General features: G+C 44.1%; 1 protein-coding gene across 1 annotated transcript; it reads left to right on the plus strand.

Moving 5' to 3' along the window:
* The first annotated feature begins 583 nt into the window (after positions 1-583).
* Positions 584-6,253, plus strand: LOC115309559. Its single transcript, XM_040218740.3, has 2 exons — positions 584-1,702; positions 4,284-6,253. Exons 1-2 carry the CDS (start codon positions 1,247-1,249, stop codon positions 4,488-4,490), a joined length of 663 nt encoding a protein of 220 aa, XP_040074674.1. The 5' UTR covers positions 584-1,246; the 3' UTR covers positions 4,491-6,253.
* Positions 6,254-18,760: the final 12,507 nt, after the last annotated feature.

Raw genomic sequence — 18,760 nt, forward strand, 5'->3', positions numbered from 1 at the left:
TTCAGTATTAATAAAGTGAAAATGACGTAGCAATCGCATCACTGCGTTGATGAGAAATTCAATACAAATGCAATATGTATTGGGGAGGAGATCGGGCCGTGGCGCCCCAAGTGGTTCATTTTAAAACTACTCTGATGGGGACAACAAATGGAGGGTGGTTTCATATGAAATCAAACATATTGTTGGGGTGGGTCTTTTAGATTTTTTTTTTTAATATATATTTGGGCGGTCTCATTTGGATTCAGGCTTCCAATATTTATATTTTGTGGCGCATATTTGAAGAACAATCCTTTTTATTTTAATGTCGTGACATGTTTAGTATCTTAGAAAACAAATTTCAAAGAAGCAAAGGAGAACGACGATGTTTTGACGATTGTCATGTGTGGCATATTTTAATTACTCAGTCTCAAGGTGTTCAAAAGAAATTGTCTATATTTTATATTGTGATATACATATATGCAAATAGGTAAAAGGTTATAAGTACAATTTATTATTAGTCGTTTTAATTTTTGTAAAAATCCCCAAACATGCCTCCGCAAAGCACTGTGACCTAAACATGTCTCTGCAAAGCACTGTGATTTTTTTTTTTTTTTAGTTACTATGTTTAGTATCGCTTTTAAAATAATACTACGTGTAGAACCTTTGACTGCCTTTCACATTAAGCGAAGTTTGTGTCTTCATCATGTATGAGTACTAAGAAAAAAAGATAAAAAGGCTTTCACTTTTTGTTAATTTTTTTTTTCTTGCGTTGCGTTTCATACATTTGAGTTTTAAGCCTTTAAATATGCTAAAAAGAGCTAATGCCGATGGTGGGCTTATTTTTTAAAGGCCATCTAGGAAGTGCTTCCTCCGACGGGCGTCGGAGGAGTGGGACCTGTGTGCAAATCGTTCCTCCGACGCCGGAAGTGACGTAGTCGCGTCGGAGGAAAGACGCCTGTGTGGAAATCACTCCTTCGACGCCGGAAGTAACGTATCATCCCCGGCCCCGGATGTTGCCTTTGTTATGACATGTGGCCGACCATGTGCGTCTGCCGCTGTAGTCTTCTGTGGTCGGGTCCTGGCCGCGCTGCTGTCGGCTCCGGTCACGCAAGCTATTTTGACTGATTTTTCGCACTCTTTGAAGCGTTTTGTTTAGCATTATCTTGTTCTTTTTAGCAATACATTTTTCCGTATCTAGTGCTACTCTTTGTATTTTAGCTTTGATCGCACCCCCAACGTGCCTCGAGTTTTGGTAGCCGGCGATTCGATGGTGAAGTACTTGCCATTGAATAGTCGGTTGGCTGTTGAGGTTGCGCCGTTTAGTGGTATTAGAATCGAGCACTTGTTTTCCCAGGTGTCTGAGAAGCTACCCGATTTTGATGTTGTCACCCTACACGTTGGCACTAATAATTCCCATATTAGTGCCAGCGTCTACATCGACAAATATCGTCGTCTAGCTGCCGAGATCTGTGAACGCAATCCAGTGATGCAGATCGCCTTTTCTGCCGTTCTTCCGAGACGGGAGAATAGGTTCTGCTCATTGGAATGGCAGCGTAGTCACGCTGCAGAGATCGAGGCTTCGAATGACCGTTACCGAGAGGTGAACTCGCTGCTGCGAGAGTTGTGTCGCAGGGAAGGGTTCACGTTCCTTGACGGGCTTGCTGACGAGTGGCACCAGTGGATCCACCGCGACGGCGTCCACCCAAACCGGATCGGCAACAAGGTATGCACACGTGCGTTATGTCGCTGCACTAAAGAGCGCGAATATAAGGCGGCTACGATTGCAAGGCTCACCGTAAAAAGGGGAGCTGAAAATTGACCTGCGCACGTGGCGAGCTAAATTACTGGTTCGATTCAACTGGTTGACAGAACGGTGCCAACTCCAGCAGCGAAACACGGCACAACTTGGAAGGTTGACCAGTCTTTATTGTCAAAAACCGAGAATGAAAATAAATAGGTTCGGTGACGTTCACGTTTCCGGATTGAAGGAAGCACAGCGTAGCTCTAAGGACCGCTTCAGTTGCCTTGTTAGCTAATTGCGACGATTGAATCGCCCTTTCAGAGCGAGTATTAGCTGCTGGCGTCTGTCAGCATCCGTGACGACGTCCCTAGCTTCTCTCCATCGCGTGAAGAAAGGTGCTCACCCGTGTTTCCGCGTTGCGCAGGTGAAGTCCTGATAGGATGCGGTTGCGCTCCCACCTTACAATCAAACAATTCCAATTGCTTGTGTCACAACAGCTGCCAGTTCGGGTAGACTTTCCGCCATTTTTACCATTGTGCTCTCCGCGGCTGTTTTCTCTTCCGTCTGGTTTCTCCCTGGCTGCCCTCCGGTCGTTGAACTGCATCTTTCTGCCCTCGAAGTTCACCGTTGGGTCGCAAGAAGCGCAGATATGGTTTTGACATTTTCATAACGACACGTTTATCAATACACCAACTTTGGCGATGGTTTCCCTTCTCTACCGACCACTTACGCCACCTAGCCATTCTGTTTTACCATTTAAGCTTAGAATATTTAAAGGTGAAAGCTATATTCACTCCGCACTGCAAAGAAAGTGAGGCTATAAAACACCCTTGCCATCAGTTAACAAGAAAATACCTAGTTTTCTCTCGCCTTCTGCCACCATTCACTTAATATTTGCTTGGTAATCTCTACTGTCTTGAAATCCACTGTTCCTTCGCTGTTTCTAAAACCCAATGACTTTATTAAATCTATGTTCTCTTTGTATCAAGTGCTCAGCCGTCTCGTCCTCCTCTCCACAAGCAGTGCACACTGTATCCATTTCCTGGTACTTCGCTCTGTGTGTTCTGGTTTGCAGTTCACCCGTCCTCGCCTCAAACAACAATGAGCTTCCCCTAGAATGGTCATAAATGCTTCCTTTGGCAATAACTGTTTTGTTTAATTTATAGCTTTCCAGAGCCGTCTTTGTCTGCATTCTCTCTAGCCACCAATCTCTTTCTGTGACCTTAACTGACACCTGCTCTTCCTAAGTCCACTATAGCCTTAAAAACTGTCCTCCTAACTCCCTAGTGCACTGTCTCCAGTTTGTATCTATACTCCTCATGTATAAATAGCTGAAAACCTTTTGTGCACATTGCCACCCATCCATTTGCCTCAACCAATCCTCAAATTCTATCTTGCTCACCGCTTCCCTGCTCTCAAATGACGCCCATCCCATGTCTCCTTGTACTAGCTCCCTGGTTTGGTGTTTTGCAATGTGTCCCCAAAGCCAGCCTACCTACTCTGCACTGTTTTGTTTCTAGTCTCGCATGCACTTCGGATTTCACGCATAGCACTGCATTTCCAAAAGTCAAGCCAGGCACCATGACCCCTTTCCAAATCTCTCTCACCACCTCATACCTGTTGTAATTTCAAAGTGCTCTATTTTTCATTACAGCTGCATTTCTGTTGCCCTTACCTATTATATACTTTTCATGCTCACTGAGATATTCTGCACCATCACATATCCATACTCCTAGGTACTTGTATTTACTAGCTTTCTCAACTGCAATATTCTGTACCTTCAGCCTCAACTTCATCATCGTTAAAAATCATGATTGGTGGTTTTTCACTGCGTCACATGTGCCATCTGTCGACAACGCGCAAAACTAATCCGCATGCGTGTCACAACGGCCTGCTGGGTCCGATTTAAAAAAAAAGGGAGTAGGTCTTTGCTTCAATGTTTAATACATTTTTATACAGGTACATAAATGTTGATTTAAGTAAATATTTTTTATGCCACTAATTATATTGCAATTTATAAAAGGATATGTACATTAAAATTTGACATATTTTTTTAAGTACATAAATGTATACCTAGTAATTAAAGGTTTATCCATTTCTGTAAATCTATATATTTAAGTTTTTTTTTCCTTCACTAGCAAAGATCAATACACCCCCATCTTGTCGAAATGGACACGGCATGTGAACCCTAACAGGGAATGGGAAAACAATTGAAACTTCCCCTGGGAATCCCTCCAACCAGTTAACTCCTTAACTGGTCCCAGTTACCCCTACCCGTTCCCCATCTGGGCATAGTCAAGCCAGTTGACCCCTCAGCTAGTCCCAGTTGCACTCCTATTGATAACAGCCAATTCCAACTTGGGACCAGTTAGTTCCAGTTGTAACCAGTCGAGATGCCAACCGGTCCCAGTTAGACGTTTTGGCATAGGTGCCTTGTATGTAAAGCTAAAGGCGCAGCACCTTTTCTGTGAAATCTTCAAGGCAACATCTTTAACAATTTGAACGAGTGAGGTGACTGCAGCTGACAATCAGCTTTGGTGCTAATGTCAAGTACCGTGTGCAGGTCCTCGCTGGGTTCATGGGCCAGCAAGTACGGAGCATCCTGGAGAAGATGGCCAGGGCCAAGATCCAGCAGGACCACAAGGAGGCAATGCCAGGGACCCGCTCGTGGGACGGCTGGACCATCAAGGGTGCCCTATTGACCGCGCCATGTTGTCTCTTCAGAATTCTCCGACTTTTCCAGCAAAGTTTTGTTAATCTGACGACATAGTCTTTCTAAGAGGCTGGGGAAATTATAGCAAAACGTTTGTGGGCCTCACATCTGGTAACAAAAAGGCTCCAAAAACAAGGCCCCTTGAAAACTGAGCAAGTTGCTACTTGTGTAAATTGGCTCTGAAGAAACCAACAACTAGGCGCTGCACAGTCCGATGATTCTTTCCGAGTCTGAAGTGCTTCGAGGGAATCGGAATTTTGTGTTATAATGTGAATAAACTGTTCTGCATTACAAATCGAGTTTGATGTTGTTTACTTACATTTGGGGGGGTGCCAATTTGTCTTATACCTTAGTAGTTACGTCAACACACTGCATTTGATATCAATCCTGCCCCAACAATAGCTAGCGCACATGGGCCCCTTTTTTCCTTTCTGATCACTCCTCAAATAATGCCCGGTGCTTCTCTGCGTGCACCAGAGCAACGAAAGAAAGCTAACTGCGAGAGCACTGGCTTTTCTCCGCAGCGTAGAGGTTACCAAAAAAGAGCTGGTGCTTTTCACATGCACCGGTGCGATGTGGGAAAACTTACAGCGAGCGCACGAGTGCTTCTCCGCGTGTACTGGTGCAACAAGGAAAAGCTTAACACGAGAGCATTGTCGCAAAGTATTAAGCTTGATACTAGCATTGTATTGAGAACACCACAGTTTGCAGAGACGTGGTTCATTACTCCGACAAGCTGGAAGTGCGCTGTGGAGGCATTTGCTTACAGCATTTTCAAAAAAATTTGTTTTACTGTCGAAGGATGTATGGCCATATCAGTAGATTATACAAAAACTTTCCAACACAAAGAATGGAAAGAAACTACAGTGGACTGCTTCCTTCAACCAGCAATGACAGTGATGAATTTTGTTGCTGGTTGAAATAAGTAGTAGTCGTCTGGAGTTAGTATTCTATTCCTTTTATGTCCAAAAGTTTGAAACCAACACTTTATTCTTATTTTCCTGCTAATCCTTAAATGAATGCTTTTCAGAGGCTGCTGGCCCAGATAGCTAACAATTTCTTTGTTTGCATTGTTCGGCCAAGCATCACAGCTACCAGATAACTGGGTTCTAGTTGCCTGGTAGAAAAGCTGTTTTCTACCAGGCAACTGCACGTGCCGTCTCGATTTTCTTTCTTGAATGGCATGGGATTGGGCCTGGGTGCCATACTGCAGGAAACAAATGATCCGGAGCCCAGGTACCACTTCCAGAAGATGCAAGGAAATTCCTTTTATTGGGAGTGACAATAATAAGACATTAATATTTGGCTCACAAATTCATTGCCTTGGTCGACACGGGAGCCACAAATTCCTGCACATCACATGCAGAGTAATTACTACGGGCAACGAACACCTATTGCACATGGGTAATAGCAAAAAGTTACAGCCTATGCGATGTGGAATGATGTTACTGCTTCTTGCAGGCATGTCCACCGTATTTAAAGAAGGAGTCTGTAAAGATGTCCACCGATGCCTTTCTAAACAACTACAGGCAAACTAGAGCAGAACTGTTTCATGTTCCTTCATGTGTAACCAGACATTTCGTATGCTTTTATGTGTGCTCACTGTGCAATACCTCACGTCTCTCGGATTCAGTCATATGATGCCATCGCTCCACCTCGCCTTTATATATCTGCATCTGTTGCAATGTACCGTCGCCATTTGGATAATCTTACATTTATTTGTTTGTTAACTTTATAAGTGTGTTTAGGATTTTTTTTGTTTGCTGGTTTTATTGTTTGTTTTGGTGCACCACGGGGCATCCAAGATAAAGACTGATGACACCCAAAATAAAGATGATTATTATTATAAACCTGTTGCTGACCCTCCTAATTCGAGGGCCACAAATGACAGCCCTTTTTTGCCAGCTCTATCTACTATCGCTGTAGCGCTGCCAAATCATTATTTGCAAAGAAAAGTGGTGTAAGATAATTCCTTGTGTCTCTGCGGTACAAGGCAGTGTTTGCCTTTGTCTGATTGACACCTACACAGAGTCGCAAATACTTTTCCAGAAGCTCTTGTCTCCACTATAATCAACTATATAAAGAACATGACATTACCACTCTTTCTGAGCATTTGTGCTACTCACTTATCTACACACTTGAAGCATAAAAGCAGCAATATTACAATATTAGTAAGTTAGTTATAAAAACATTAAACAGTTTGGTTCCTGCATGGGACATCCTGATTCAATCGACTTATAGATTCAGTGTCCATCCGATCGATTCCAGAAAAGCAGACCGTACCGAATTTCACCTGCAGGATGCAAAGTTATCTAATAGTATATCAACAAAATGTTGGAAAAAAATTGTTCAGCCCATCTTCATCCCTTGGCCATCCCCCATTGCCCTCGTATAAAGAGTTGAGGGCTCAATGTCGCGTGCTGCAAATGAAATGATTGGCAGTGGTCATGCACTGACACACATATCGACAGGGTGGAGGATAAAAATCAAGTTGATTTAAATCGAAATCATGATTTAGACCACAACTTTAATCATACAGGTAAATTACTTTTAAAATGTAATTTAATTACAATTACTTTGCTCCAAAAGTAGTTTAACTACAGTTACAATTAGTACTACCTGAGAAATAATTCATTGCAATTACAAATTACTTTGCTGATGACATCATCAGTGATGATGACAATGCTAATGTCGGTGACGTCATCAGTGACGTCACTGATGTCATCATCAGTGTTGATGATGCAAGGATTTCCGGTTGGCACCGGAAATCCTTGCAAAAGTAGTTGTAATTGTGCCTCAAAGTTTGTAATTACTGATGCTAAAAAGCAAATAAAGTACAATTGCAGCTCCCTTTAGCAGGAAGTAATGAATTACAAATTACCAGAAAAGTAATTAAATTACAGTAATTTAATTACTGTAATTAAATGACTACCCAAAGTATGATTTGAATACCGATGTTTCAAATCAAACATTTTGATATATTAAAAAAAAAACATTAATTTTACCACTGGAACCTCAACTATTTTATTGTTTTCAGGTGTATTTATATTTTCATTCCATGTAAAATAATTATCAAGTAATATTGATATGGGGATAACGAGCAAATATAAGACTTCTTCGAGGCACAAGTAAATTGTAGGATTGAACGCTCTCTCTACTTTTCAGCTCGTTCTTCAGGTATAGCAAGACAAGGGAAAGGGTAGAGTCAACAAAAGAACTGCGTGCGTGAACAAGCATACAAACTCAAATACCAGCAGAGAGAGGTATAGAATCAGGCAGACAGACTAAAGTATATGTCTGTGGTTGATCTTGCATATTCTAGTGTATTTATTATTTTCAGAGAAATTATATTTCTCTCAAAAAATTATTTTGAGAAAACAGTTTAAATGTAATCAATGAGTTTTTCTTTTTTTAATTTCGCCAGTGAGAAATCTGTAATTTGGTTAGTTGTAAAGTCATGTTCAGTCAATCAATGTGGCCTATTGCCATAAGTGCTCTTCGGAGGATTAGATTCGCGCATGGATTTCTTGCAATAAATGTAGATAATGAAGAAGTATTTCTAGGTCGCTTTTCCGCAGTACACAACTTCGTAAGGTGAAGCGCACTTGCGGGTTTTTTGCTTTCCTGCAAAACTCGGTGTTTCAGGGAGAAGCACGCTTATGGAACGTTAGGTCTACTGCTTTCCCATCTTACTGCAACTGACAAGTACATTTGCTGGTTCTGCGCTTTCCCACAAGGAAAATACGTGCAAGGGGAAGCGCACTTGCGAGTTACTTGGTCCGCCGCTTTCCCGCCGTACAGCAAATAGAAGGGGGAAACCCTCCTTCCAGGGTACAAGCTCTTTTCTGAGTTTCAAACTGTTCCACAAGGCACATTTTCGTAGGAAGAACCGCTTTTGCGGGTCGCGCTATTCTGGATAGCGTGCGTTTTTAATTAGAAGCACGCTTGTGGGCTTTTTACTGCACAGATGTCATAGAAAAATGTCCTTCCACTGGCAAGCAGACTTCCAAGTTAATTGTATTTGTTCCTTGAAACCTCTACTTCAGCAATGTTGCTATTGTGATGAAGCACATGTTTCCTCCCAATTATAAGGTTAGTACAAATAAATGGTGTACAAAACACGTCTTAGCTTCAGCCAAAACAGATCTGTACCCAGCATACAATGTGTATGTAAAAGAAAACACATGGTGGTATAGATTTGAATGATTAAATCAATATAAAACAGTAATAATAATAAAACTTTGTGGTGGAGGAACACTTCAAATGTTAAAATGTAAAGTTGCATAAGTAACGATGTACTAGAATAATGCTTTCTTTTTATTTCTTGCCTGTTTAATAGTTCCTACACTTGGAGAGTTCATTTAATAATTAATAATCGCCATAATTCAGTACCATCTAACCTCTGAAACAATAATTACATTCAGGAAGTCATCTCCAGCTATCCCATACTCACCAGTTCAATCGATCATTCCCTTGCACAGACACATAAGCTACCCTAGCCTCGCATAGGACTCCAGCTCGACTGACTCAGGCTTTGCCCTTTCATACATAATTTTTTCTGAATAATCATACAAAATTTAAGGTTTCATCAGCAAATTTTAATGAGAAGGAGATGGTGGTCTTTGTGTGAAATATGATTAATAAATGAAAGATTGTGGAGGGAAGGTAAAAAGAAAGGATCAACCAATCTATGGGGGGAAGAAGGTAAAAGAGATGGAAGAATAAGCAGAGAAGGTACTTGGCCCCACAGCTTCATGAATTCTTTCAGAGGGGTCAAACGATGGTGTTCCCTTCAGTCAAAATCTCAGACATAATCTCCTACACCCGCTGTAAATGGTTTGGCTCTTTGCCTATCATCTGTGTATTGCTTGCTGTGCTTCTGGTAATCAGCAATGCATTGGCGGAGTTGCTGCATCTCGATGTGAACGGGCTCGTCAAAACTTGGGAAGCCCACGATGTCCATACGGGTACGCATTTTACGTCCGTGGATGAGCTCAGCGGGGGAGAGCTTCGTCGCTGCATGTGGTGTACTTCGGTAGACACCCGGAAACTCAAGGCCTGTACGAACGTTGGCTTGTTCCTGCAGGATAGTTTGGACGTACTGCTTAAGCACTCGGTTGAAGCGCTCAACCTGACCATTGGCTTGTGGATGGTATGTCGGAGACCGATGGTGGTAAATCCCTCTGGACTTCAGGAACTCCTGGAATATGCGGAATTCAAACTATGGGCCATGATCAGAAACAATCACCTTCGGATACCATTCTCGGTTGAAGATTCTAATGAGGAATTCACATACAGCTTCAGCAGTAACTTGGTTACAAAGAGCTACCTCTGGCCGCTTACTGAAGTAGTCGACTAGGGCGACTGCAAATCTGAATTGCGATGGAAGTTTGTAAAAAGGTCCGACAATGTCTATTCCTATTTGTTTCCATGCACCCGATAGGAATGGAACTGGTTGTAGGGGTGCCGCTGCCGTCACAGCTGTCTTGTCGTTCGTCTGACAGGTGTTGCAGTCTCTAATGTAGGTGTCGACTTCGATGTCGACTCTGGGCCAACAGAAGTGCTGGTGTAGACGCTGCTTCGTCTGCACAATTCCAGGGCGTGACGCATGAGCTAGATCAATGAGTCTATGCCGTAGCCAAATAGGTGGAACCAACACTTCACCACGTAGTAGTAAGTCATCCACGGAGGAAAGCTCTTCTCGCAACTTGTAGTATGTAGATAGTACTTTATCACATTGTTCCTCGTGACCCCATTCAGTGCAGATACACTGGATTACTCGAGGCAAATTAGGGTCTTGCCTGGTTTCTTTCTTGATTTCTTCTTGATCGATTGTGCATAGATTGCGTACCGGCAAGTGAATTCTTCCTTGTCGTCACTAAACTTGCTGCAATCCGAAGGATTCGGAGTAGGCAGGCGTGACAGTGCGTCTGCTACGACACTCTTGTTTCCTTTCTGGTAATGTACCTCGTAGTCGTACCTGAGGAGTCTCATAGCCCACCTGGTTATCCTCATTGGTTGTCGACCGGATCCTCGTGTAGAAAGCAAAGTAACGAGAGCCTGATGATCTGTCTTGAGCGTGAAATGGCGCCCGAAGAGAAAAAAGCGCCATTTCTCGCAGGCCCAAAGGCACGCCAATGCCTCTTTCTCCCCTGCAGAGTAGTTGCGTTCGACGCTTGAAAGTTTTCACGATGCGAACGACACCGTTCGAATTCCTTCCAGATGTACTTGCTGCAGAACCACGCTTCATCCGTAATTAGATGCATCCGTTGTGACGACGGTGGGCAGCACCACGTCAAAGTCAGTGGATTGCTGTTTCGTATCAGATCCTTCACAGCAGTGAATGCCTCTTTTTGTGCCTTTTTCCATTAAAAGGGAACATCCTTCCGCAGGAGCACGTCCAGAGGCTCCACGATGGTCGCAAAGTTTGGTACAAACTTGACGTAATATGCGAGCAGGCCGAGTAATGATCGTAGTGATGTTATGTTTGTGGGGGGTGAAGCCTGCATGATAGCCTCAATATTATCTTCGCATTGCTTGATTCCCTGCGGTGTCAGCTCGTGTCCTAGGAATTGAAGCTGCTGGACTGCAAAAAAAAACATTTGTGCTAGTTTAGTTTCAAGCCTGCATCTTGAAGGCGTGAAAGAACTTGCCTCAGGCGGGCATCATGCTCTTCTCTTGTGCGCCCGAAAATAAGTGCATCATCCAGGTAGACGATGGTACCTGGAGTACCTCAGAGTATGTAGTCCATCATTTTTGAAAGGCAGGGGCGGCGGATGCCAGCCCGAAACATACTCTGGTGAACCTGAAGAGACATTCATGTGCCACAAATGCCGTTAGGTCTCTGCTTTCCTCTGCCAGGTCCAACTGGTGATATGCCAATGAGAGGTCTAGCTTGCTGAAGATGTGGGCACCGGAAAGCTGATGAAAAAGTTTGTCGGGGCACGGTAGAGGGTGGGAATCCAAAACTATTGCAGTGTTCGGCTTGCATAGGCCTACACAGAGCCGGATCTGCCCATTCTTTTTGCGGGCCACTACGATGGGAGACACCCACTCCGAAGCATCGATGCGCTCGATAACCCCGGAGTGTTCCAGCTTCACCAGTTCCTCAGAAACTTTCTCCCGCACTGCGAAAGGTAGTCTTGGTAGCTTTTGTTGGAAAGGAGCGACGGAATCTTTTGTCTTTACCTTACAAATCCTTTCGCATGACCTAATCCCTCGGAGAACAGATGGGGGAAGTCTTGTGTGATCTCTGGAAGGTTTCTCGCGGAGACCGTTGCCGCCTGTCCTCCGGTGGGAGGAGCAAAGTTTAGTTGGATGTCCAATGCACAAAAGGCGTTTAGGCCCATGACAGCCACGCCTGTTCGTACGACGTGAAATGTGCAGGTGCTGCGTCTTTGGCACCGGTGCGTCGAATTTCCCCAGAACGGGAATGTCTTTTCTGGAGTAGTCCAGAAGTGTTGTACTCAAACATTCCAACTTGTAAGAGTGGAAGTGTCTTCGGTAGACGTCTTTTGGCAGGATTGAAACGGATGAACTCGTGTCGACTAAACGTTTGGTGGGAACATGTGCCAGATGTATCTCGCACGTAACCGATTGTTTGGTAACGCTGGTAGTTAGCACCTGAACTTGGTCGTGCGCTTGTTCCACTCTTCGTACATGGGATTTTGCTTGTGAAACTCCCTGCCTGCAAACGGAGGCGAAGTGTCCCTTCTTGTTGCATTTTCTGCAAGCTTCATTCTTTGCCAGCACTTAGGATGGTCCGCCATGTGGTGCGGTGATCCACATCTGTAACAAGTGCCGGACGACTTGCTGGGACTTGCCCTCGAATTTTTGGCTTTTATTTTTGCCACTTGTGAACTGGATCCCTCTTCCGTCAAGAGCTTGGCCTCCTTCATCGCTTGCTCAACTTGAGAGGCGATGGCAAGAGCAGATTCTAGGGAAAGTTCAGACTCTAGGAGGAGTCCTAGAGTCCTGTCGACTGCACCAATTGTGTTTTTAATACGAACGCCTATGTCAGACAGTACAGAAAAACCAGCTGCTCCATCTCGTGCTCCGTTTGTATCCCCCTTCCTCTTCGTCCTCGTCTACCAGCAGCCAGGATCAGCTTGTAGACACAACAGAGAGTATACGCTGCTATTTAATAGAGTTGCAGGACGGTGAGGGCGAAGCGCTTACTGAATGAGTCGAGTATCACATTCGTACATTCGTCCCCTTCTGTGTTCCTGGGTCTCGGGTTTTATTACCATGTATCACATTCTACTCTGATAACACTCTACGCATTCTACTGCAGTGACAGGGCCAGGCAACATAAAAGACCGAGTGGTCCGGTCAGCTTTAACCGTGAGTGTGTCATATGGTGGGCACACCTTTTCAGTACTGCTCGGTTTGATCGAAGGCGCAAGTGTCAACACCTACACAAATATCAGCCTCAGAAGAAAAAACTAAATCTGGTTCTATATAAAAACAAACACAAAGAACAAATGCATAATATGTAAAATTAATATGCATGATTACAAATTGAGTTAAATCTGCAGTTACAATTCTTTGCTTCAAGTTGATTCCCAGTTAGGTCTCCATTGGTTCCCAACTGGAACCGGCATATCTCAGTAGTAGTGAATCCAAGTGGACGCAGTTTCAAATCTAACTGGCGTACCCGCAACGACCCCCTTCCCACCCCCGTTCCCTCCCGGGGTTCCGCGGGAGGTCCCGGGGGTCGCTCCTATCCGTTCAACCTTTTTGCAGCTGGGTTACGCACAGTTACCACCTGTAACTGAGAACCTTAACGTAACTCAGCTGTTGGCTCGTTGAAAACTACTCATTAGGTGCGATAATCTTTGCAACAGCGAACACCCATCTAAGCGCGCGGGCGCACTCGGCCGGCCGTCACTACCGCCGGTCACGCTGGTGCAAGAAAGCATTGAGCGTTGTGCTATGTTCCGCTCGCTGGCAGTGTAACGAAGGCTACGGGCACGAGATCAGCTGCGAGACGTTTTTTTCACAGGACGAGCGCCCGGGCTGGAGGAGCGTGCAATGTACAATGCAAGGGACAGCCGATTCGGAGCACACTACCGCACGCGACGCACGCGCTAGGGCCACGGCAGCCACGCCCACAATAATAACGTCACGTGACACAAAGACAATAAAAATGTATTTATATGCATTAATACTATTTTTATAACTCACAACTTTTGTCAGGCTGCGTTTAAAAAGTTGTAAATAAACAAATGTTGTGACGAAAATGTTTAGTCACGTGACCTTTTACTGTAAAGCTACATTAAAATCGAACGGGTTTATTTTTATTTGTACTTATTTTCAAAGGCACATTATATTCTGTATGTAGTAATGATTTATATTAGTTATTAATAATTAACAAGGTGACGTCACTTCCGTTACGTCACTTCCGGCGTCGGAGGAGTGATTTGCACACAGATGTCACTCCTTCGACGGGCGTCGGAGGAAGTGCGGCCAATAATCTAAGAGTTCTTTAGTGAATAAAATGAAATACACTATTGCTTGTAGATAAGAGAGAGTAAGATACATTTATGAATATCACAATCAAGATAATGCACACTTCAAAGGGCGTTATACGCTGCGTACGATTTAGAGATTTTTGTATGATTTAGAGATTTTTGTTTTATTTTTTGGTAATGTGGAAGTAAAATGTAGAATACGATGAGCTTTGAAAATTCGTTACTTCCAAAGTTCACGGTTTTCTGCTTTCAGGCGACTTCTAATCATTTCAGCGATTCTCGGAACTTTTTTTTATTGAGCTACTTGACTACGTTGATTCTTGTAGGATAAATATCAACTAAAAAAGTGCTGCTAAAGTTTCCTTTTGAGTGGTTTGCGATATATTTATTTACAGTGGGCGATTAAGTTTTAAAGTTCGAAGGGGGGGGCGGGGGATCTCTATGGGGGGGGGGGGGGGGGGGGGGGGGGGCGCCAAAGCGGGGGCGGCCATATTAAAACCGCTTACGTTGCCAGCATAGGTTTTGCAGCGAAGAAGTTGCTGCTATATACGGCGTACTGAGTTTTACTTTCTTTTTCGTTTTGGAAAGAGAATGTATTGTTGTGTTACATAAGTCCTCCTGCATACAGACAACCAAGTTTAATTATATTTGTCTTGTTTACTTGGTTTGAAACCCTAAAAACGGGTTTTTGACGACTTATTGCTTCCATCATTTTGGAGTACGCAAGGCAGTTATTTCGCTGCTCTGGTTTCGGTTACAAAAGCAAGGCAAAACGCTCGTAGTTCCCGCCCTCAGTACACGTTGGACACCTTCCACACTTTAACACCGGATAACTGGATGAACAATGATTTAGATTTACTTCAGAGGTCACTTTCGCCGCTTCCTCACCGTCGAGCAGCCGGATCAGCTGGCGGCAAGCCGCGGATGAAAGGCTTGAGCATCAACAGCCTAGAGCAGGGGTCTCAAACACTCGGCCCGCGGGCCGCATGTGGCCCGTGATTCGCTGGGACGCGGCCCGCAGGCAACCGGCTACGAGTCGCGGTTCCCATGTCTCGAGCGCTAGAAAAAGTATGCGGCTCCGTGATTTCTTCTCGCCGATTCATTTTCGCTCGAAAAGTAGCTCTGCTCTTTTAACGCATTCACATAGGTTATACTTATCTATGTTTATTTGCCCTATGTTTCGCTTTATTGTTTTGCTTCCCAGCTTTTTTGTAATGTACAACTGTTCCGCTACCAGGCCACAAGCGCGAGCTTTTCGTTGAAGGGTGCATCTCGGCTGCCCGAACTTTCGACCAGCCGGAGCAACAGCCAAAAATAAAGCTACGAGCTCGGGATCCTCGACTTCAAAAAATGTCACAATTAAAAGACAAGTATTTGCTCAGTGTTGTAAGAAAAATCGTAAGGAAAGCAAAAACTGCCAAATTAACCGATTGCTTTTTTTTTTTTAGATATATGTTTAGAGCTTGAGAACGCCAATGTGCTGCCATTTTATTAAAAATGGCAGCACATTGGCGGGGCGGTGTCATTTTAATTCTAGCTATCACATCACGGCAGGGCCCAGAGTAGTCACAAAACACATGAAAACGAAACACCTCACTGGAAAAACTGATTTTACAAAAAGCATAGAGAGCGAGGTCTCTTCTCTATAAATTTTTTTATTTTCTTTCTTTCCTTCGGGATGGTGCCACCAAGCGGCTTCCCGACCCTTCTTCCCTGATGCGATGCCGATAGCTTTTATCGGGAAGGTTATGATAGGGAAACCTTGCACGAAAACGAGCCCAAGGCCCGTGGCTCTCTCGCTGTTTCGTGGGAAGCCGGGAGGAGCTATACATGGTCTTCTGAACGCGATAGGAGCAAGAACACATTATTTTATCATCGTCGATCTCTAGACCTTGATTGGGTTGTGCTCTTAACTTTGCCGCTCAGTGCTTGGTCAGATGACTGGCAGTCTCGCGAAGGAAATAAAGAAAAAGAAACAAATAAATATTGCTATATCTACAAACTGTTTAGAGGGCTGTTCAATGTGAATTTTGCCCTCATTGTGCTCCTAAATTATTCCTGGGAGTATTATTGCCACCATAACTGACTGCCTCGAACATGACACACACATTGCACTTGTCATAAAGCCGCAGTCGGAAGGTACTGTTCTCTAGCATCTGTAGAGGCGAAAAACTCCAGATAAATTATTTTAGAACCCACCTGTTGTTTGCGGAGTAAAATAAAACTCTAAAATGAAGAGTGACATAAATGCATAAAAAGGATTATGTGGAGTTATCAACATGAATTTCGCTTTTAAAAATCTAGGCTTCCAATATAAAGTGTATTTTACTCAAATGTTTGACAATATTATACTTTGACATTTGTAACCTAGTATAGATTACGTAGCGCAGGGGGTTTAGGCTTGAGGCTCCAATCATGGCACCGGCGAAAATTGTCTGAAAACCCACTTTTGGCAGGGTCGATTTTATAGAGTGTTTATAACACTTGGAATTGCAAACTTGTTATTATACGCCTAAAGACATCAATGTCTTTTATTCGACTCTTTATTAAACGTACCTTAGATTCTTATAATAAAGTATAAAATAGGCAGCTATAACCGTTTAGCCTCGAGGCCGCCTCAAAGCCCATAAACCGAAAATCGGCATTTGCTCTTTTATTAGCGTATTTAGAGGCTTAAGACTCAAATCTAGTGCATATGCCTCTAACGAAATCGAATCCCAGACAACAGCTTACCGGACAAAAGCTCACCGGACAAAAGCTGCACCCAGTTTTTCACAGACCCAGACAAAAGCTCACCAGGAGAAAATTTTATGTTGGTCTTAACACGAGTACGGACAACTTAGGTGCATGCGTGCGGCACTAAAATGCAACGATAAATTTAATCTGACAGGCGCGTGGTTTGTTGCTTAGAGTAGAAACAAGTTTATTTATCGATTGGTTAGAAGGGCATGCAGTCCCCTACTAGCTCCAGCAGTCTTGGTAGATCTCGGTGTACCTGTAACCCCTCGCAAATATTTTTTCAGGCGATTCTGCAGTCGCAGAGTGGTTTCTCGCACCTGCTTCATTGGGGGCTCACCAATCCGGGCTTGTGTCAGTGCCATGTGGCAACGAGCGCCGGATTTTTCTGTAAGCATTCAATCAGCCTCCAGACGCTTGATTGGGCGTGGCCGACAAGCTTCTGGAACTCGGCAATCCATCCTTTGCAGGTATTGATCGTCCGGTCTTTATCTTGAAGAGTGGCGTCGTACATATTCCACCGCTCCGGGGAAACTCTGGTCGTCGCCGGCGCAAAGTCAGGCGAAGGGGAGACTTCGCTCTGGGTGCCGCCGCAGAAGGAGCAGAAGCAAAACGGAAGGGGCCGTTGACATATGTGTAATCAAAGTATTCCAGCAGGTCGCCGATGTCACCGATAGACTTTTCCCTGATATAGGTTAGTCCTTCGGGCACAAGCTGTGGTAGAAAGAACACCAGCCTATCCAAAAACCCGCACAGCTTTCTAAATCGGTCATCTGTCCCGCACTTGTCCAAAAGGCCCAATTCGCAACCCAACGGTTTGTATACATTACAGTTTTGCTTCAGTTTCCCTTTCACATCACATTGAGGTAATAATTGATTACGCCGTCATTTACGGCGTACAATGACGGAAACAATTTAATTTTCTCAGCCATTCACTTCAAACATTACCCTGAACCCCAAGAAAACCCATGCATTAGTAATGAAGAGACATTGTGCCTAACCTTTATAAGCGCGTCTAGCTTTACATAAGCACAATGAAAAAGCGCGGTTACCGAAGGGTGACTTCGCTTCTTTGGTCCCAAATCGTTGCTCCTCTGCCTGTTATGGCTTATCTGACTACACCTTTGCATGGGATGGGATGCCAGTTCTCCTAAAAATGGTGCAATTGACCTTTTTCAGATATTTCTGGGCGCATGTGCCAACTCTGTCAGATAGGAGAAAAGGGAACGGCGCCATTTTTGGAGGCTCGATCGTCTTCTCAGTCGTTCAGGCAGCGCTGGTTCGGCTTGACTCCCTTCGCTATTCTTGCGGCTTGGCTTCATTAAGTCGTCATGCCTCACCACCGCACAGCTGTAGGTTGCACAAATAGCAGCAAAAATGGTCAAAATGCAAAATTTGATAAAATTCGAGCAGCCTTTTGCGGGTGGTGCTCGAAAGCACCCGATGTCAAACACCCAGCTCTTTTAGCCCCGTTTTACAAAAGCCCCCGTTTCAAAAGTCTATTAGGCGAATCTCCCGTATCAGGTGGCCAGGTCCTTAACTTGACGGCGAGACATTCTGCTTTTAACTAAAAAAACAGTAAGTGTGCACGAGAGCTTGTGCAACAGAATCATGACGTACACCCGGTACTCAAGTAAATAACTGGATAAAGCTTTTCATTTTTCAAGAGTACGCTACACATATTTGCGTATCGCCACGTTAAAAAAAAAAAAAAAAAAAAAAAAAAAAAAAAAACAGACATTTAAAGCGCACGAAATGATTGAAGCCTAACGGAGACAGAACCCTGGCGTTGGGGACCCGTGAACTCCCTGTTTGCAGGGTTCGTAAATATGCTGAATTCAAAGCGAGATTGTTTCCACCATACCGTTTCGTACTTTTTGACGGTGTAAGCAAGCCTTCGCGATATCGAGACCGCCCAGATTTCACCCCGTCCGAATTTGTTTACACGTTCCTGGGTACGGTGTTGCCCCGTGCGCTTGCGGGGTACACAGGACGGCGAAGTGGCGGAACGCAATAAGTTTGAGTAACTTAGGTGCTCAAGGAAAGCGAAATCAGCTGTTTGTAGTGGCCGGGCCTCATAAGGGAGCTCACAAGCTCCGCACAAGTTGAATAGTTGGG

Source organism: Ixodes scapularis, unplaced genomic scaffold (genome assembly GCF_016920785.2).
Source record: "Ixodes scapularis isolate PalLabHiFi unplaced genomic scaffold, ASM1692078v2 ptg000022l_1___fragment_2___debris__unscaffolded, whole genome shotgun sequence".
NCBI classification, from domain to species: Eukaryota; Metazoa; Arthropoda; class Arachnida; order Ixodida; family Ixodidae; genus Ixodes; species Ixodes scapularis.